Source organism: Phoenix dactylifera, unplaced genomic scaffold (assembly GCF_009389715.1).
Source record: "Phoenix dactylifera cultivar Barhee BC4 unplaced genomic scaffold, palm_55x_up_171113_PBpolish2nd_filt_p 000222F, whole genome shotgun sequence".
Taxonomy (NCBI): domain Eukaryota; kingdom Viridiplantae; phylum Streptophyta; class Magnoliopsida; order Arecales; family Arecaceae; genus Phoenix; species Phoenix dactylifera.
The window spans coordinates 432,852-454,518 of NW_024067730.1; the positions used below are offsets into that span (position 1 = coordinate 432,852).

The 21,667-nt window shown below is 41.0% G+C and overlaps 1 protein-coding gene across 2 annotated transcripts; it reads right to left on the reverse strand.

Annotated features, from left to right (window-relative positions):
- Nucleotides 1–18,876: 18,876 nt before the first annotated feature.
- Nucleotides 18,877–21,237, reverse strand: LOC103718102 (F-box protein At4g18380-like). Of its 2 annotated transcripts, none has more exons than XM_008806767.4 (2): nucleotides 20,933–21,237; nucleotides 18,877–20,450 (listed from the first exon to the last, which is right to left on the reverse strand). In XM_008806767.4, the coding sequence occupies exons 1-2, from the start codon at nucleotides 20,947–20,949 to the stop codon at nucleotides 19,202–19,204; spliced, it is 1,266 nt and encodes a 421-aa protein (XP_008804989.1). In that variant the 5' UTR covers nucleotides 20,950–21,237; the 3' UTR covers nucleotides 18,877–19,201. The 2 variants fall into 2 exon arrangements, with proteins under 2 accessions (XP_008804989.1, XP_008804990.1); XM_008806768.4 differs by having other exon boundaries at nucleotides 18,877–20,365; nucleotides 20,933–21,236.
- Nucleotides 21,238–21,667: the final 430 nt, after the last annotated feature.

Genomic DNA, 21,667 nt, shown 5'->3' on the forward strand with positions numbered 1-21,667 from the left:
GGCTTCATTATAAATTTATTGCGTGGGCAGAAGCTTATGTATCCATTCCCAAATTTTTTGTTCTCATATATAGGTCCCTTATAGAATAGTCTCAGCTTTCAATGGGCCCTAGACAAGGCCACCTTTTGTCTGTATACCTATTCGTCCCTTGTTCGGAGTTGCTTTCAAGGATCCTACAGATTGCAATTTATAATGCAGGTATGCTAAGGGGCTATGAACCTTATAGTGATGAGCTTGATATCTCTCATCTGCCATTTACAAATGATCATTGAAGGCTATTTTGTCTTCTCCAGCCAGAACATCAACCTGGCAAAGTCGCATATCTCATTCAGCCCCTGTCCCCAGAAATATTAAAGCTCAACTTTTACTAATGAAAGAGCAGGTTTGGACCTACTTAGGTGTGCCCCTTTAACTAGTAATCGGTTGGTGGCCTTTGACTTTAATTCTATATTGGATAAGTAGAAGTTACGATTGATTGTTGGAAATGGAGGGTTGTTTCTTTTGAGGGGAGAAATCCTCCTCAAATCAATCTTATCTTCTATACCAGTTCATTGTGTATTATGCTGCCAAGTGCCTGTATTTGTGTTGACTATAATTGAGAAGGAATTTAGAGCTTCTTTTTTTTTTTGTTGTTTGCTAGAATGGATGATTCATACAGATTTGGTACGAATACATGCAAAAAAGTTAAAATACAATATATCTCGGAATGCACTAGGCAGCTCATCCTTCTCTACCCAAATGGTGTCCCCAAAGTGATTGGCTACATATGTGGCTATCCAGTCCGCAGCCCCGTTGGCCTCTCTGTAAACATGTATGGCCTGAAGAGTCACCCTACCACAGACCAAAGATCGAAAAATTTAGAGCCTTTTTATGGGGATATTCAGCTGATAGAAGAGGTCTACACCTCATTCCATGGAGGACTATTTGTCGCCCTAAAGCTGAAGGAGGCCTAGGTCACCAAATACTCAAGACCAGGCAAAAGGCAATGCTGGGAAATGTGGCTAGAGCAAATACAAATTTCTTGACTGACTGAAGGGTGGACTACAAGAAACAACCAAAAGGTGTTTTAGCCATTTGGAAAAGGACTTGTCTTGGGCCTCTGATATTCAATATCAATTTATCTGGATCATGGGTACAGGCAATTATACCAATGTTTGCAATGATTCATGGATTACTATTATACCTACAGCTGCTTGGCCTACTTATGTTAATGTTAATGCGAGGTTACTGACATGCAAGTTGCTGTTCCTATCGCCTCTGCTAGCCTTTATATTTGTTGCTGATATGATGAACAAGATACGAGTGACTATTCCTTTGCCAAAGAGACCAAGAGTCCTTGGTCTTATAAGCTTTATTGGGAAAGCAATAGATTGAATAGAATTTCTACCAAAAATGTATGCAAAGTGATGGTTGCTGACCCTCATCAAGGTGGTTCCTAGTCCTCTCATTGGATTTGGAAATTATACGTGCTAATGAGAGTCAAAACCTTCTGTTGGAAGTGGTTTGGTTGAAAATCACATGGAAGTCAACCCTCTAGAATTTACAATACTGTGATCTCTGTTCTGACCAATTGGAAGACTATGATCATGTTATAGTGATGGGGACATCAGAGCCCTTCATCCAGATGATCCTGAGCCCCCGGATTGAGTCAGACCCGTTTATTTGCATATTTATTTTATTATTTTATTTCTGGGCTTATTTGCATTTTAGGGTTTATTTGTGGTTTATTTTATTTCTGGGCTTATTTGCATTTTAGGGTTTATTTATGGTTTATTTTATTTCTGGGCTTATTTGCATTTTAGGGCTTATTTGTGGGTTATTTGTGTTATTTGTGGGTTTATTAGGATTTATTTCTGTGTAAGGGGGTTTATGCAAATTGTGTATTTGGGCCCTATATAATATATATAGGAAACTATTTTCATGATTAGGGTTTAATGAAGAATTAAGAATTTCCTTCCCCCACGTTTTCCTCTCCTTTCTCCTCTTCCCTTCTCCTTCTTCTCTTCTTCTTCCTCCTTCTCTTCCCCTCTTCTTCTGCTTCCATTTTAAATTTGGTTCGGCATCATATAGTCTTTTGTTGCTATGCTAAGTTATGCTGGTTAAGGCTGAACTTGATGTTTGGTAGTAGTTTTATTCCTCGATCCCTCTTTGTCAGCATTGGTGGAGCACTTATCTCATGCCCAGGTGGAGAAAGGAATCAAGGCTATGATGGCCTATATAGCGTGGCTTATCTGGAATAACAAAATCCAAAGTTTTGGTAAGGCATGTTTTCTATTGGTTCAAAGACTTGTAGCAAAACTACTTAGTAGCCTCCTTCAACGCTACTACAAAGCCTTTGAGTAACGTCAATAGGGTAAGTTCCCCTATACTATCTCCGAAGTGATGGTCACCTGATTACCCCTTCCTCTTGGTGTGTGAAGGTGAGCTTTGATAGCGCTATCAAATGTGAGTTAGCAAGTGCTGGTTTTATTATTAGAGACTATCAAGGACATTTTGTATTTATTATATTTTATCACAAGTATTTTGGTCAAATAAAAGTTTTCCAACCGGGCCTAAAAGTACTTTTCCGAAAAGCTCCAAAACAAAGTTTCTCCCAAAAAACTATTTTTAGCTTTCTGGAAAAGCTAAAATAGCGTTCCGAAATTTTTATCAAACACTCTTATTTCATCTAAAAGTGTTTTTAAAGGACCAGAAAGTATTTTTTGGCCCTCCAAAAGCTTCCCCAAATGGGGCTTTAGTCAAGCAGGTGGAAAAAAGCTTCTTACTTGCTCGGTTCCTTTTGCTGAGCTAACTAAAACCTGAGAAGGTTTGTGCTTGGTGGTTTTCAAATTTAAGGCCACCTAGGTATGGTTAGAAGGGGATTCTTCTACTATTATATCTTGAATTCATGGATCGCATAATAGCTTACATCTTATTAATCATCTACTTAGAAATATTTTGCAGCTGGGCCTTTAAAGCCACAAATATACTCATCGCTTATTCCGGTGTTTATTAGTAGTGGTATACAATCGGATTGCGCACCAATGAAGATTTTTATACAGGAGCTCTCTTTGGATAATTTCTTTTTGCTAAGAAGGGAGCCATGTTGCTCACTGATTTGCCTCAGAAGCTTTAGAAGCTAATGAGGGTTGGGAGAGGAGTGATCTATACCACTCTGGTTGGTGCTGTTGATGCTTTCATCCTTGAATCCAGGCTTGCTCCTCCATTATAACAAAAAAAAGAGACGATTAATGGAGAAAGAGATGATTGGTTCGGGTGGAGGATAGGAGGAAATAGCAACATGATGATAGCATAACCCTCCAACTTATCTATCTAATCAAACACATGAAGTTTCTATTCTACCGAATATGACTATCCCTCCAAAATTAGGAAGGAAAATAGGAAAAAAATCGGATCACCACTTTGCTGCTTGAATCATAAACTAGCGTGCCAACCAAAGTTAACTAAAGATATATTTTTCAGTTCAATACTAGAAATCAAGTAGCAACATCCAAATATACCACGTATGGCCTCTGCAAGAAAGGCCTCGCAAGACAAGCTTCAATTTTCACCATAATTCTCACATAAACACTAAACGAGCATGTCTATTGAGATTAAACCTGTCCATACATGTCACAAACATAAACCATACTATTTTCCACTCGATAACCGGTCTTTCATGACCTAGATGAGAGAGCTGCTCAGAGAGAGAGAGAGAGAGAGAGAGAGAGAGAGAGAGAGAGAGAGAGAGAGAGAGAGAGAAGGAATCAAACAAAGAACATATGCTTTCCTGATGCATGTAAGGCCAACTCTTCCAGGAGGTTATCCTTGTAGTAACTAGACAAGTGCTTTGGAATATGCTTTCCAACAAAGAACATATCACAGAAGGAATCAAAAATAATATAAACGTTACCAGAACCTATCTCATCACCAACCAAAATAAGGGACCCTTCCATCAACTTGTTTCCATACGAGCAATAATTGACCCGCACACTCTTTTTGCAACTTGAATTGTCCAGAAAGGTGATCCAACAAAGTGCAGTTGGCGACGGCCGCCTTCTTATCCTAATACTATCTTCTCCTATGTCTCCTCCCTAGCTACTTCTTTCCTATCTATTTCAATGTCCTCTCCAAAATCCTCCAAGTTCGTCATGGAGCTTTCAATGGGCGACATACTGATGCTCATTGCTCATGGAGCTTTCCATGGCCATTTATACTAATAATCAAGGGAGACTCAAAGGTAGACGAATCCTGAACTGAGTAATATTCATAAGAATTTGGCCGGGAATCTGAACCGAGTCATGCTACTTTGTGTTTTATCTAGATTTGGACATATGCCATGTACATCACAGAGGTAGCATGGATCTTTTAAATTCTAATTTAATTAAAAAGTTTAATCTATTCATATAATATTGATAAATATACTTTCCATGTGAAGAGCTATACGGGCATGTGTTTATTCATACATCGGCTATGTATTGGATAGATCTTGGATATTAAAGAATCCAAATATAACACCTTCAGGGTCTTTTTTGTGTGTGTGTGTGTGTGTGACTTTCTGTCTAGTTGTTTTGGGATGAGAGGCAATCTATGGTAGTAATATTCCAAAAGAAATTTTACCTTTACAGTCCAATTTTTAAATGTTAAGCCAGGTAAACATTGTTGATCGATTCCTTGTTAATTAACTTAAATTTTGGGAGTCAATTGGTGAGTTATCATGATATCAAAATCAAGTTTTATTGGAGATTATGAGTTCAAATCCCCCCCACAGTAAAGCTCTATTTAATCATACTAGTTATCATCAGGTTTGACACTAGGAACCAAGAACAAGTCACTACGTTAAAGGTGCTAGCAAAAGTCGAACCAAAGGCATCTTCTTTCGGCTCGCAGGCTGCACACTTTGTGCTTTTTAAAAGATGCAAGATCCACAAACTACTCAAGTTATAGTGGACGGTCCAAATATCCAAAAGAATAGGGATGCAAGTCACCATGCCAATGGTGTTGTGGTCGAGTCAAAACATCACCATGGAAACTCAAATGTCCAAGCTCACAGAAAAGCATAGAGGAGAAGACAAAATTAAAGGAGACAAAGCTTGCTCCATGCCCACAATAATTTTCAGATGATGCATATGATGCCTCGTTGTCACCTTGAATAGCCCAATCAATACTTATCTTGATCCATTTCCTTTCAAAGCTCCAGTAAGGGAGGCCACTCCTTTTAGGAGCTGTGGTGACAAAGGAGGTTGGATCTTTTTTTTTTTTCACCGGGGAAGAATCCATCTGAGCAAGGGATAGCCCTCAAAGTAAGAATAGTAAGTTTAGTAAAAACTGGTTTAAATGGTCCACTAGTTAAAGTACAAGCAATAGAAGGTTACCTTCTATTCTCCCATGATGAATTGCACCAATCGGAAATTTAGTGAGGGCAAGGAAACACATGGATTAAGGTTGGGTTATTGATTGATCAACCCTTTTCGCAAACCAAAGCACAGGCTGCATGGTATTGCCAAAAAAACTACCACGAGAAGATGAGAAGTCCAGAATTAAAAATTTGACAAGTTTACAGGAAGCCTAATGCATTAAGAATTACTTGAGAAAAGGCCTTCAGTTTAGAAAACCACAGTATTTTTCAGCCTTGTCTACCATTTTAATGCTGAAGTTGGGTGTGTTTGCCGCATGAGAAGCAGGTTTTCTGAACTGACCAAAAGAAAATGTAGATTTCCATGGATCTTATTATTTAACTTGTCATTAAATATTAAAAAAAGTGCAATGTACCTTAAGAGATACACCCGTACTTAAATACAATTAAATGTTGATTGTCTTGAGTCTAAGAATACATCTATTGAGATGCGACGGGTAACGAAAGAAGAAACAAAAAACCTTACTTCTCTTAGTAGCTAATGAAGCCAGCCCACATACTTTTCCAGCTACATACATGAGCATGAAGAAGTGTTAATCAGAGTCAATAAATACATAAACATGAAAACATAATATGCAGTTCCTTTCTTTTGTTACCAAAAAAAAATAAAGTTGGTATGCAATATGCAGTTCCTACTAATGGAAAAAATATTGGGTACCTCGACCTCAGACCGGATCTCCTCTTTTATCTTGAATGTAAGCCGAAGAGAACTACCTCAGCCACAATCGAGCAGTCAACTATCCAACATGAACTTCTCGGCCCCAGCCAAAGAGCTAATCAACCGAGAAGTCATTGACCGGGCAGGGCAATTGGGACGAGTCGACAAAAGCTGACGGTCTAAACAACCGTCAGCTCTAGCAGTTCGTAGTCATGGCAGCATTACTTTTGGCACTCCACTAGTGCACTCTGCCGCCCACATGGACTAGCACCCAGGCTATGGCTATACCATTGGCCACTGACTGGCCATCATTGCAAGCCATGTCGGCCTAGGTAACGACAAACTGGCTTTTCTATATAATGGGAGCAACATGGTGGACCTTAGGTACGCAATATACATGCAACCCTACTTGCAGAGCTATCCTCTACTGAAACTCTCTCCCTTTCATATGTTGCTCTATTGTTCTGATTTAGGAATTGGAGAGTCCCTGGTTGGAAACTTCCCGACCAGCAGAGGAGACCACCCAATGGAGGAGACCAGCAGCCGACATCTTAACCGACCTACTTGTCATCTCTAGCTGACCCAGGGTTGTTTGAACTATATTCCCACCTCGGTCTAAATACCACAACAACAGATTGATGTTAGAGAAAAGGTCCATACCCTAGCTATGTCAACATCAACCAAAAGGAGAAATAATCAGCATGATGTCGCAAAGAACCCGCAGCGCATCATGTGCTTCATAACGCCGCACTCCAACCTTCTAGAGGTCGATACAGAACCCCGAACCTGCTCCACCGGAGTGGCCCACCGTGGTTGTAGGCAATGAGCAGTTCAATCTGCTCACTCAATAAGTGCGGGTGTCGACCACGGTGGTCTAAGGCCTGGAGCAGGCAATGGCACAGCCAGTCCAAATGGAACCCAACCAGCATAGCCGCTGTTCTCAGTCACCAGCATACAATGTGCCCCAGGATAGCCACCACTCTCAAGATAGGGATCTCGAGTGGTCGCATTAGAGTCGTCACGCCCGATAGAGCGACCCTGCCTAGAATGGGAGACAATGCACTCCAAGCCCTCATTTCGGCAGGGACTCCGTCTGGACCCTCTCACCTGTTCGTCCTATGGAGCCTCTACCTCAGCATAGTGTCGACCTCGATAGGAGGATTGAGAAAATAGACTGCCAAATTTAGGCCCTCAAAGGGCAGGCTCCAAGGGCGAATAATAACCTCAACTTCTCCTCGGCAGATCATGGAGGAACCAATCCCACATTGGTTCAAGATGCCTCAAGTGGAGCCGTACGATGGCACCTTGGATTCGTTGGACCACCTTGAGAGTTTCAAAGTTCTCAAGATGCTGCACGGAGCCACTAACGCCGTGCTTTGTAAAGCATTCCCTACGACCCTTCACAAGGCGGCTTGGTTACGGTTCTCAATGCTTTGGCCTGAGTCTATCCACTCCTTCAAGTATCTCACCCACCTCTTTGCGGCACACTTTGTCTCTAGTGAAAGACAAAGCCGCGGCTCAGACACGCTGCTCGGCATCAAGCAGATGGAGAGAGAATCTCTTAGAGAATATATCAACCGTTCAACAAAGCAATGCTGGAGGTCTGCAACCTGGATCAGTGGTCACAATATCTGCAATGAAGAGCGGCCATTAAGCTTCCTTTTCTCCTTAGAAAAGTATTTCTCCGTTGACAAAGAAGAAGAAGACAAGGAAGGGGACGAGTAGCCAGGAGTGAAAGCAAAAATGGAGGGATATGGAGGACACCAAAGCCAGAGACAGAGGATGTTGAAGCTCGAACAAAGATTTCACTAGAGCATCGCCTGGGAGCCTGAACGATTCAAGCACTTAGATAGAGAAGGAAGATGGAGCGAAAAGTGGAGCCTGAAGGATAGAGACACCCTCATATAGGGGTATAGACGACCTTAATCAATGTGTCGATTCATCTACTCAAGCTGATCATGCCATGCATTAATTGGGGGTATTGCATAGGCAATTCGTCGAATTGCCGCATTAATGGCACCTCCAAGTTGCCTCGAAATGACGACGTCTCGAAAATAGCCCAGACCTGACGACGCTTTAGAAAAACCGAACGACACACTCAACACCATTGACAAGGGTGTCACCCTCGATCGAGGTAACAACTCGACTTCCATCGCCCAAACCAAGGTACAAGTGGGCCTCGGAAGTAGAGGGAAATATTAGGTACCTCGACATCAGACCAAATCTCCCTCTTTACCTTGGATGTAAGTGGAAGAGAACTACCTCAGCCACAGTTGACCAGCCGACAATCCAACATAAACTTCTCGGCCTCAACTGAAGAGCCAATTGACCGAGTAGTCATCAGCCAGGTAGGACAAGTGGCACGAGTTGCAAGGGCTAACAATCTCAACAATTGATAACCCTGACAGTCCAAAGTTACGGCGATATCAAATTCTACAACCCACTAGCGCACTTGGGCGCCCACGTGGGCTAACACTCATGTCATGGCCATACCTAAATGCCTTTAGGAGCATACTTCAAAGATAAACGAAGCCCCGACCTCCCGAAGACTGAGACCACTCAAATTTTCTCTAGTATCCAAACACAGAAATGCCACCAGGAGCATACTCCAAAGATGAATGGAGGTGCTGACCTCCTAAAGACCAAGCCCACTCAATTTTCTCTAGTTGTCAAACCTAGAGATGCCTCCAGGAGCATAATTTGGAGACAAACGGAGGCACTGACCTCCTAAAGACCGAGCCCACTCAATTTTTTTCTAGTAGCCAAATTGAGAGATGCCTCCAAAAGCATATGCCGAAGATGAATGGAGGCGCCGACCTTCCGAAGATGGAGCCCACTCGAATTTTCTCTAGTAACCAACCCCAGAGATACCTCTTGGAGCATACTCCAGAGATGAACGAAGATACAGACCTCCCAAAGACTGAGCCCACTCGAATATTCTCTAGTAACCAACCCTAGGGATGCCTTCAGCAGCGTACCAAATATGATAAGGCTTGGTGAGTCTACTAACCTCCTTAGGTCGACAATGGCCCAAACAGGAGAATCGGCCACCACACCGAAGGCTCAAGGAGACTAACGACCTCCTCAGGTCATCAATGGCCCGAGCAAGAGAACCAACTGTTGGGTGGAACACTCGACAAGTCTACCTCCTCAGGTCGACAATGGCCCGAGTAGGAGAACTAGCCTACTCAGACTTCCTTCGGATCTCTAGCACGGGGATACTTATGAGGCAAGACTCCAGAAATCTCCAACCCTAAAGGCACCGACCTCTCCCTACTGAGCTCACTCGAAATTCTTTAGGAGTTAAACTCTAGAAAGATCGACCGAGGAGCTTAAGGCGAGCTCCACAAGCAGAAGGATTCGTACATACATTAATCTCGGCCGAGATCGAGCCAAAAAAGACTTCAATAAAAGGTTGAAGCTCAGCATTACGACCAAGACTCAAATAAAACGAGAACAAAAACTGAAGCTAAGTACTTGAGAAACCTTTTACTTTCATTAAATTTGTAACCTTTACACTGGCCCCAGCAGAGATGAGACAAAAAGAAGGTATATCAAGTTTGGCTCACTCAAATGAAAAGAAAAACAAGCAAAAATAATGAGGCAGAAGACTTCATTCTTCGCCCTCGCCCCCATTAGCACCTTCATTGTGGCTGGCATCCTTGCCTTCATCATCGTCATGGTATCCGCCTTCACCAGCATAGCCATTATCGACATCAAGGATGGAGAAGTCCCTGCCTTCATCATTGTCACGGTATCCGCCTTCACCAGCACAGCCATTGTCGAGAAAAGCAGCTAAGCTCGAGCTCAGCATGCTTTGAATCCCTTCCCAAAAGCATTAGCCACAATCTCCAAGTCGTCCTCTTGGAACTCCTCTAAGGTGTGATACTCTTCAACTGCTCTCACGACCTTCACCTCAGTGCGAAGGGCCTACTCTTTGGCCTCTGCAACTCGTGTGTCAGTCTCATTGGCCTGCTGCTCAGCCTTCTTAACCCACCGCCTGGCCTCGTCAACCCATTGCTCGACTTCAGCAGCCCGCTGTTCAGCCTCTCAAGCCTTTTCTTCGGCTTAGGCCAGCACCACGGAAAGGTCTACTGCTCTTTGATAGGTAGCTTTGAGGGCCTTCCGGATTGCAGACAGCTGGGCCTCTTTCACTACCACCTGGGTCCGTGCGCTTGAAGCACAGGCTTGCACCGACCTAGACTCATCCTCAGCCGACTTAGCCTTCGCCTCAGCCGCCATGGTCTTCATCTCGCATAGTTTAGCCCGCTCAAAGGTTGCTTTCTATTTTCCCTCAAGGATCAAAATACGCTTTCAGAACTTCTCGACTGGCCACTGCGTCTCGCAGACCACATGGGCATGCTAGAAAGGGAAATAAGAATCAGTAACCAATGTGAAGGACCACATGAAAGATTGTGGATCAGAGACCTACCCGAATGACCGTGGTGTAGGCATCGTTAAAGAACCCATCAAGGCCAACAGAGGGTATGGTCTTCGTATCGGCCAGGAGCCGCATAGCCTCAACTAACTCCATCACCACCTCGGGGCTCGCCAAAGCTGAGTTTGACTCTTGAACAGACCACTGCGGAGAGTAAAACCTAGGAGCGCGAGCCGAAGTAGTAGGGTGCTCTTGGAGAGCGGACGAGCTCGGACTAGACTAAGCCGGGTTGTGGACCTTAGGAGCTGGATCCTTGGGAAGAACCCCGACCTCCATAGTGACTTCAGCAATAGCAATCAAAGAGGATTCCCTCCTCGGTCTCTTCTTCTAAGGGACCCCGACCTCCGCAGCTACTTCAACGGCAACAACCGAAGAGGATTACCCCCTCGATTTTTTCTTCTAAGGGGCTCTGACCTCTGCGGCAACTTCGGCGTTGGCGGCTGAAGAAGACTTCCCCTCTAGCTTCCTCTCTAGGGAGCTTCCCCCTCTTCGGCCAAGGCCGACCTCTTCTTTGCCTTCCTCCTCTTACGAATCTAGGAGGGATCGAACTTCATGGCAGCAAAAACTACAAAACCGAGGATGAAGTTAGAAAGTAATACAACAAGGTGATAGAGAAAAAGCTCAAAAGAAGCTTACCTAGGGAGTCAGCTAGACTCCGACCGACATTAATAAGAGTCTCTTTGGATAGTAGCCCTTGCAAGTCGGAAGTCTTGGATCAAGATTCCAGGAGCTTGTCCAAGGCCCTTCAATCATCGCTAGACAACCTTCAGAGCCGAATCAAGTTGATCTCGGGGGCCCTCCACACGGTTTCAAACCCCCACGGTTGCTCGGAGCGGACATAGAAAAACTAGCCTTTCCACCGTGAAAGGAAGGAGGAGCACCTCAGATTAGCTGAAAATTTTTTTTAGGAAAAAAGTACCACCAGTCACTATCTTGGGGATGCTTCAATAGAGTGAAGCACCCTCAGAAGAGAAAAATCGAGACCCGAATGCCTCAGAGAAGATAAAGAGACAGAGCCGATAAGGACCCGCTAGGAGCTTAGCGCCAATTGAGTCGAGACAAAGCTAGGTCCTCATCAGCTAAATGAAGAAAGGATGGAGAGGTAGCCTCAGCCCGACCCTTAGAATTTTTTCATACAGACTGAGCAAAGAAGGAGGAGGTCGAGTAACCCGATCACTAAGACCGGCTAGCTTGAAGATGAACTAAGGAGGGATAAAGTGTTGGGCTTGAACGAGGTCCATCTCCTCTTATGTGAGGATAGACACGTCATTTTTCAGGCCCGGTTGGGCTCCGGACTTAGCCGAAGGTGATGGCTTTCGAGCCTAGGAAGAATGGTCTGATGACCGACTATCCTTTGAGGCGCTAACCTCACGATGGCTCAAAATGAGGAAGATGAAAATGAAGAAAAAAGAGACAAGGTAGTGAGAGAGAAGATGAGAAAAAGGCTAAGTAGGCAAGGAGTGAAAAGCCTATCGAAAATAGAGAGACATGGAGGATGCCAAAGTCAGAGATGGAGGACGCCGAAGACCAAAACAAAAGATTTCACTAGAGCACTGCTTAGGCACCTAAACAATTCAAGCACTCAGGTAGAGAAGGAAGATAGAGCGAGAAGTGGAGTCTAAAGGATGGAGACGCCCATGCGGACGACCCTAATCAATATGCCGATTCATCTATTTAGGTAGGTCACACCATGCGTCAACCGATGGCATGGTGTGGGTGACTCATCAAATTGCCCCACAATGATGACATATCAAGATAGCCTAGACCTAGTGATGCTTCATAAAGACCAAACGATGCACTCAACGCCTCTAACAAAGATATCACCCTTGCTCAAGCTAACCACTCGACTTTCATCGCCCGAACTAGAGTGTAGGTCAGTCTCGAATGTGGGAGGCAAGTGATGGAGAAAATATTGGCTACCTCGACCTCAGACTAGATCCTCTCCTTTTACCTCGAATGTAAGCCGAAGAGAACTACCTTGGCCATAGCCGAGCAGCCGACCATTTAACGTGAACTCTTCAACCTCAGCCGAATAACCGATTAATTGAGGAGACATCGGTAGGACAAGACAATTGGCACAAGTCGACAAGGGCTAACAGTCCCAACAACCGATAGCCCTGACAGTCCACAGTCATGGCGGCATCACATCCTACACCCCACTAGCGCACTCAGCTGCCTATGTGGACTGGCACCCATGCCAGACCGTACAACAGGCTACTGTCTGGCCATTATTGCACGCCACGTCAGCCTAGATAATGACAAACTAGATTTTCTATATAAGAAAAGAAACCCGGAGGACCTCAGGTATGTAATATAGATGCAACTCTACTCACAGAGTGACCCTCTGCTGAAACTCTCCTTCTTTAATACTGTTGCCCCATTATTTTGATTTAGGCATCGAATGATTCTTCGTCGAAAACTTTCTAGCAAGCAGACTTTTTGCAAGCCACCTAGCGGAGGTGGCTAGCACCCAATACCTCAACCAGCCTGCTCAGCTATCTCCAGTTGACCTCAGGGTCGTCCGAGCCGTGTGCCCACCTCGGTCTAAATTCTGCAGTAACACCTACCATCTGTAAATCCTTTAAGCTTATTATGTCATGTAGAAATCAAAAATCCCACTATAAGTTTAATGTAAATTTTTATGCATAAGTTCATCCAAAAAAGAAAAAAAATAAAAAAATAAAGATAATTTATAATATATAATTATCACATGCATTTAAATAGGAAAAATTATTTAAGCATCCCTTCAACTTAAGGTCAATTTCACTTAGTACCTCTAAAGTTTAAAAAATTTTAAAATAATTCTTCAAGTTAGTTAAGTGGTTCTAATATGGTCCCATTGTCCATCTTTGTTTACTTAAGCTTACGAGATTCCATCGCATAGTTATCACGTGAGATTTTTAGGACTGAAATACCTTTAAAATGAGTGATTTAGATGGAGAGGATAGATGAGAGAAGAGACAAGGATGGATGGAGAGGAGAGATGAGAATGATAGAAAGATTTATAGAGAAGAAAGAGGAGGTGTTGAAAGAGGAAAATGTGAAGGCGGGGCTCGAACCAGGTTAGATGGAGATAAGGGATGAGTAGATACAAGAAAGGAGGAGGAGATGGTAGGAGTGAGCAAAGCTTAAGATTGAGTTAGATAAGAGGAGGGATAAGGACGACAACAATGTTTAAAGAGGAGGAGGATGTGTTGGAAGAAGAGGAGATGGTAAGAGTGGATGGGGTTTGGGTAAGAATAAGTCTGATTGAGAGGAGGGATGATGATGGCGGCGGGGTTTAGAGAGGAGGAGGAAGTGTTGGAAAAGGAGGGATGAGAAGAAAAGAAGAGAGTATTTTTTTGATAAATAAGCTATTCTGTGAGGGATTTTTTTTTATATAATGATATTTTTGTAGAAACCTCGAGACAATATTGAACTACTTAACTCACTTTACAAACCACTTTAAAACTTTTTTGAACAGTACTAAATAAAACTGGCCTAAGTTGAGGAAGTATTTAAGTAAGTTTTTCATTTAAATATGCTGGAGATTAGTTAATTACGTTGTGGGACTTGAAAGTTACGGAATAAGGGAAACGAGCCTAATAACATAGCAATATGAAATAATATGTCCATATGATTTCTCTTACAAAAAAGATAATGGAGGGGGCTTTTTACCATGACATTGAGAAAAGTTTCATCCCGTGAAGATCTCTTAGTTATGGACTTCACCTAAACAATATAAACTTCTCTGCAACCAAATCTAATCCATAGAAAATAACATTAACGAAGGGTTATCTATAGTGGCCTAGTTGACCAAGCAACATGAGATGTTATTATCTAGCAGACAAGTAGTTGATCCATGTGATTCTGATACCAAGGAACTGTTGAATAGAAGGAAAAATCCGTAGAAAATATGAAGCTACCATCTATGCTCGCCAACCGTTCTATCTAACAAAACTTGTCACCAAACATAATATCGAGTAGATAACTGAATGACCTCATTTGCTCTCACCTAACACATTTTTTTTCAATGGATGTTATTCAGTTGTCGGGTTTAATTTGGTGCCATATAATTTTGGATACATACCACCCACTTTGCACAAGATTTACATAAGTGTAACGCATCATAACATATATTCATACAATAGAGAAAGCATTGTGCACACGTTGGGGTTGGGTGCATGAGAGAAAGTAAGACTGCTGACTGGGTTGTATCTTTTGCACAAAAGATGGATTAACCTTTCTAACTTTCTTCGCGCGAGTTCACTGTTGGATCATCTATGACACAGATTTTCAAGCACTCCGAACTCATCCTCCTAGAGAGATCTCGAAGCGACCAGAGGTTAATCCAGCAGTGGATTCACATAGAAGAAGGTGAATCCTTCTTTTTGCGAAAGATACAACTTGTTCGGTCAGGTCGATTTAAATTTATGTCTAAATAGCATAACACTACTTTGTTACTATATTTTGTTAAACAAAATAAGAGAGACAAGATACCTAATCCAAAAAAAATATAATAGAATGCCTTGGAAAAGGTGAAAAATGACCTACAACTAATGTACTGGACAAGAGAAATTGGAGCAAGAGACTTTGCTAATGTGCCACCTTTTGCTCCAAGATATCCGAACCATTGTTTGTGGCGATGGGCCTTCCAATAAGGCTGCAGACTGGGTGATCTCATATATGGCCAACCATTTTGAAAATACCTTCTGGGTTGGACAGAGGAAGCTGCCTAGTGTGCTTCGGAACTTATTGTCTTTTGATTTTTATTGGACGTATTTATACTAGAATTGTATGAATCATCTGTTTCAGCAAAAAAGGAAAAAAAAAAAGCATGGTACATGTGGAATTTGAACCAAAATCTCGTTGCTATGACACAATTAGTCCATAGAACACCAGTTCAACAAAGGGCTTGCTTTATAACACAATAGAGAATATCTAAGTACTCAATTAGATCTAGTGGCATCCATCGAGAGTCTACTCACCGAAGGGCTAGATTCATCATATTAAGATTGTTGGCAAGAGAATAATTGTTGCTACAATGAAAAAAGGGTGCAAATATGATTTAATTGAGAAGCAAAATATTCATTGAGGCACAAAGATGGAGTTAAATCTTGGAGCTAAACTGAATAGGTTTATATCTACAACCAGATTGAGACTCATTGCACTAGTGTGCATGCCAAACTAAGATCAAAAATCCAATTAAATCACATATAGATCTCGCCAAATTGGACCATCTCTCGTTACAACTAATAAAGGTCAGCCTAATATTCCTCTTACAAAGTCATACTTGATCTAACATGGTAACCCAACTTAACCCATTAATTGAATAAATCAGCTATAGATCTATTCTTAACCTTTCAATTTATCAAGTCATTTCCTGATCTCACCTTTGACCAGAGACCAGCATGTATCAAATCCAAGTCAAGCCTAAAAGCACCCATTGGAGGCGGTTGTTCACTGGTTTCTTTGACATATATTTTTCAAGTGTTTAATGCAGTTTCTTATCTGATGATCCCATTCCAGTGCCAGAATGATTTTTCCTTAAAGCCTAAGTTGAAAGTCCTCAACACTCCTTGTGGACTTTCAAGGCCTACATAACGACTCCCATATGTCATTGTCCACCATAGAGAGGAAAGATCCAATAACTTTCTTATTTGTCAAGAAATGGTTGTTAATCTTGACCTTGCTAATATACCAGTGTTTTGGAATTCTATGACCTAGTATATACATCTAAAATGAAAGTTTAGCTTAAGCAGATTTTTTCGTTCATCATATAGGCACCAGTATTAATGATGGAAAATTATTAATTATTCTAATTGGCTAGTAAAACTGGAGCTTAACTTATTCAAAGTTCTTCATTTGACATGTGGGCGCGGAATTAATAAGGAAAAATTGTTAATTGTTCTTATTGTTCGACTTGAAATTTGAAATTATTAATTGTTTTGACTTGTTGTCTTGAAATTTGATATACATATACATACACCTACATATATACATATATGTATACATATATAATGGAAATTTCACTTATATAAAGTTCTTCATTCGCAATGTAAATATTGATGTTAACGATAGAAAATTATTGAATGTTTGGATTAGTTCATAAAATAGAAACTTATCTTATGCAGAATTCTTCATTGAGACATCAGTATTAATTATGGAAAGTTATTGATTGTTCCAATTGGTTGGCTTGAAATTTGAAATTATTGTTTGTTTTGATTGGTTGCCTTCGAATTTGAGGAGTTATATACCCTTTCAGCATCTAGCCTTGTTTCATTGCATCATTGTTTGGGAGTACATTTATGTTCCTATTTTTTGGTGTTGATTTGTTTTTGAAGGGATACTGTATTTAGTTCTGCTTCGAATTAATTTGTAAATTTTTATATTATTGATCTATTTCTTTGATTGTGCTAGATTTTGGCTTGAATTGATAATTTTATGGGTTTGGCTTATACTTCTATTTTTCTTCTCTTGATTGAGAGGTTTATTATGGCCCAGTTATCAATTCAGCCTTTCGATTTTTCTACGCTATACGTAATTTCTAAATTTGGAGATGAAAATCTACAATTTTTCTCCTTTTTGTTCCTATTCTTGGCAAGTATGTAATGCACAATAAAAATTTAACTATTGAAATCTTGTACTGGCTATAATTTGTAACACCGCTATATGAAATTTTAAAAAATAATTAAAAAAAAGAAAAAAATCATACCCTACATGTTGTCCGAGTTATATGTTAGCATATATCTAAATAGAGGCCCACCTTATGAAAATTTTTCATCTGGTATTAATAACATCAGTATTAATATATTTGACCATCATTAGAGCTTACTACTTAATATATACATAAAAAATTATAAAATTTTTTATTTATTATAATTTGTTATATTTCAAGAATAATTTAAAAAATGAAAAAAAATTGTGCCTTTCACATCTTGCAGTGCTGGTATTAATGACGAAAATCCCTATCTGAAGGCTGTTGTGCATTAGTTCTTCATTTGTCGTCTAGATACTGGTGTTAAGGATAAAAGATTCTGCTCCGCCATAACTATAAATGCTAATGTTGCACAAAGACTCAACTTGTGCAAAATTTTTTATTCAGCATATGAATGCCAGTATTAATACTCGATCACCATTAAAGTTTGTTGCTTAATATTATCATAGATTTAGCTACCAAAATTTTCTATTTATTATAATTTGTTCTATAATTAGATTGCATTTAAAAAATATCTGAAGAAAAAAACTTCATTCATCAGACAGCCGGCACTAATAATATTTGCATTAATAATGAAAATTTTTGTATAAAAACTAAGCATGTGTAGAATTTTTCATGCATCAGTTGTAAGTATTAAAACATAATATTATGATAAAAATTACTACCAGACCATTCTTAAAGTTTATTACTTAATATGCAATAAAAATTTAGCTATAAAATATTATTTGTTCTGATTTATTATACTAATATGTTGCACTTCATGAGTAGCTATAACAAGAAAAACTATAGATACAAAGATCCGCTCGTTCAATTATAGGAATCCAAAAATAAAAAGCGTGCCAAATTAATTTTTCTTCAGTGTCAGGTACAATCGATACGTCAATCAAAAAACTATAACCACCATTACGCGGACTAAAAGTACACAAGCGATATTAAATGTCAAAATCATTGCTCCACCAGCGGGCTACATAAAATATATCCCATGACGCTCACACAGTTCAATCATGTCGTAGCTCTCTGCGTCACATCAAGAATTACTGCATCGAACACAGCCCTAGGCGTTACACCAAACACCAACTAACTTATTCCATTACGTGAGGGATGGTCCACTAAATGTTGTTATGGTTCTAGCCATTTCACCTAGAAATATACATGAGAATCACGAGGAATCAAACCATAGGTACATAGATAAAAAGAGAGCATGCATGACTAAAAGAATTTATATGTCTATGAGATATCTTGAAAAAAAAACATCATTTTATTATAAATATATCTACGAGAGATTTGAAAACAAAATATTCGAAAACTAAGATGATGGACGAAACGTAGAATTTCATAAGATAGATCCTGCATGATTTGCTGCATAAGATATTTTACTTTATTTTCCAAGTTCTCACGTAGCAAAAGCTGAAACAGTAACGTCATATAGAAATCATGTGCTTTCATAAATTTCCATGAAGCAATTACAGAAAGAAACTATAGTCCTGCAGTATGAAGTGGAAATAGGAATTGAATGAGCAAAAAACATCTAACAAGAAGCCTTTAATCACTTGCGAACACCGGGAAACATAATAATTAATATTTGTACTATAATTCTTGCAATGACATGCAAGAATTATATTACAAAATGATAATTATTTTGTTTCACATCTAACCATCAAAAGAAGTAAAACAAATGAGCAAAGTAATACACTGAAGCAGCGAGATAGCAAATTGGAGACTAACTATTGTGATTGCTTTTTCACAAGAAGCCCGCAACATAACATAATTAGTGAACATCAGGAAACTGCGTCAAGCTACTTCCTACATAAAATAGCATATAAATAGAGCCATAGATTATTACTGCACAGATTCTAGGAAAGAAGGAAAAGATCGCGAGCAGAAGACAACTAGTACAGACCTCAACTCTACAGATCAAGCAGTCTGCAAATGGTTCCATAGAAAGGAGCAAAGGAACCATCAAACGATATCGAAAGCCATATCACAGAGAACTGAGCCATGGTGCTAAACAATCTAGAAACCATTCATCTCTAACAGGTAAGTGCGCCGCTTCACCAATGCCTTTGCTGCTGCCTTGAAAGGTCCATCAAAGGCCCCAGAAACGAATGCCTCTGCCTCCTTCCTGCTGCTATTGCTGCCGCTAGTACCCTCTCCAGCAGGCTTGATTGCCACTAGCGTAGCACCCTGCATTCCCATTCCCTCGGGGAGCTCCAAGTATGGAGCATACCTCAGCTTCATGTTGGATGCCGGCACTTGAGTCCTGCTCGATGACGCAGATGCAGCCAATGGCTTTTCCCTGAACTCCTTCAGCTGCTCTACCCCCATGCTTAGTGTCCCTTGCCCATCAGCATCTGTCAAAACCAAGCTCCTCAGCGTCGGGTGATCCTTGATTATCTGACGAAGAAGGTAATGCCTTGTTGATGCAGCAATCAAAGAGCTGATGGTCCAAACAACACGCAATTTTAGCCCTCCATTTGTATAGAACGACTCAGGTATACTCCCGTTGTCTTCCACGGGCTGCTCCTGATTGGAGGAAGCTGGTTTCCCGTCCATCCGGGTGCCCCCCAATATGACACAGTTCTGGAGTGTGCTTCCAAACTCTGCCCTCCATTTCAGAAGGACCCCATCTTCAGTTCCAACATCACCAGCAGGGAGTTCGATCCTAAGATTGCGAATGTGGGTGAAGTTCTTCAGGACTTGAGCAGGTGAGTGGTGGGATAGTTGTGGGAGGAGGGGTTTGTTCCCACCGCTGGTGTTCTGAAGGTGGTGGAAGGGTTTGAGAACAGTCAAGAGCATGAGCTTAAGGAGGTGGGACAACAGGTTTCGAGGTTTCGGGGAAGATAGGTTTAAGGCCTCATCTGGATCACCATCAACAGTAACAACACGGTCGATCTTAACATAGATATCATGGACGAGGGGGACAAGGGAATTGAAGCGCTTCGAGACAGCAGAGCAGCGGCCAAGGGACTGGACATCGGCTAGGTTGTTAAAGATGAGGAGCACCAGAGAATCGGGTATCCGATCAAAATAGTCTTCATTGAGGGATGGGTCGGCATGAATTCGGGTTTTGGACTGCATTTTCTCTGGGCCAAGTTCGCAAGTAGTGATTTTGCTTTCTTTGATCAACTTCAATAAGATCGGATTATGGCTCCCTTCTTTCCACTTCAGATGTAAAAGCTTTGAACACCCATGGAAAAAAGACAGGATTTTTATCAGTAAATAGGAGAAAATCCTGCCATCGAGAAGCTGCAACGCCCAAAACCTATCGGATTCAAAGATCCGAAACAATGAAAGAGAAAGAAATGGGGATGATTAGAGAAAAACTACATGCTTATAAGCATGATATTTAGAAAACAAAAGAGCCATTTTCTTTTCAAAAATTTGAGATGTTAAACCTTTCTGAATTGGACCTACTAAATTTTCCACGAGAGAAACCAAAATCTAGCGGTCTGATACGAGGTTATCGATCCAAAAGTCTGAAAATTACTTCAAAAAACTTACAATCTTCAAAACCCTAGAGTTAGAGACCAATAGTGAACGTTTCAATCCAGCGTTTCGAATCAAAATCTTCAGAAATTACATTGAAAACAAAACTCTACAACCTTCGAAACACTAGATTTTAAAAACTCAAAGAACAAATTTTACCCCCAAAAATTAACAAAAATCATCGCCAACATCGGCACCACCTCGCAATATATAACCGAAAAAAACCAAATAGTCATCCACAAAGTGGAAGGAAATTACCTAAGAAGGCAGTGCATTTCTCCTCACAATACAATCTTTCGCCACGAATCCATTCCCATCCGACGAGAAAACCACTTCCTCGCCTTCATTTCTCTCTCGACTTCGATACATTCGAGTCGAAGAGGAGGGTTTTGCTTCTGATCCAAGGCGGCCTGTCGATCCCCAAGAATCTAAGCAGCGAATTGAGAAGGGAATTAGGGTTTTGGAGAGGAAAATGTGGAGAGAGATTAGGGTTCCATGGATCGATCTCGATCTCGGATTCTCCGAGAGATATTTGGAGAGGGCTCGATTGCTTATCCCGGGACGCGGATTTAGATATAAACCAGGCCAAGGCGGTGTTAGCGGCGCCGTTGGCTTCCGTTACAACATTTGGGGTGGTGGAAGGGATAGAGCCGCTGACGCCGTCTAGTCAGCAGCTTCAGAGTTGGGAGCAGCCATCAAGGGTGTGATCCGCAAAAGTGAACTCACCCAACAATGTGACCCAACTAAAACAAAAGATTTAGCTTACTAACTGAAACAAAATTCAGCTCTTTAAGCATGATGCCTAGAATTTTGGAAGTTGATTCTAGCACAGAAAATCTATTTTTTTTGGATGTTAACAAAACTATTTTTTTGATTTTTTTTTTCTAAGGATGGTTTTATTGTCTCTTTTCATATATAAAACAAACTTATTAGATAACACATCAATTCTTTATTAGGGTTACGCATAAAGCCTGCAAATTTTATGGATGATTG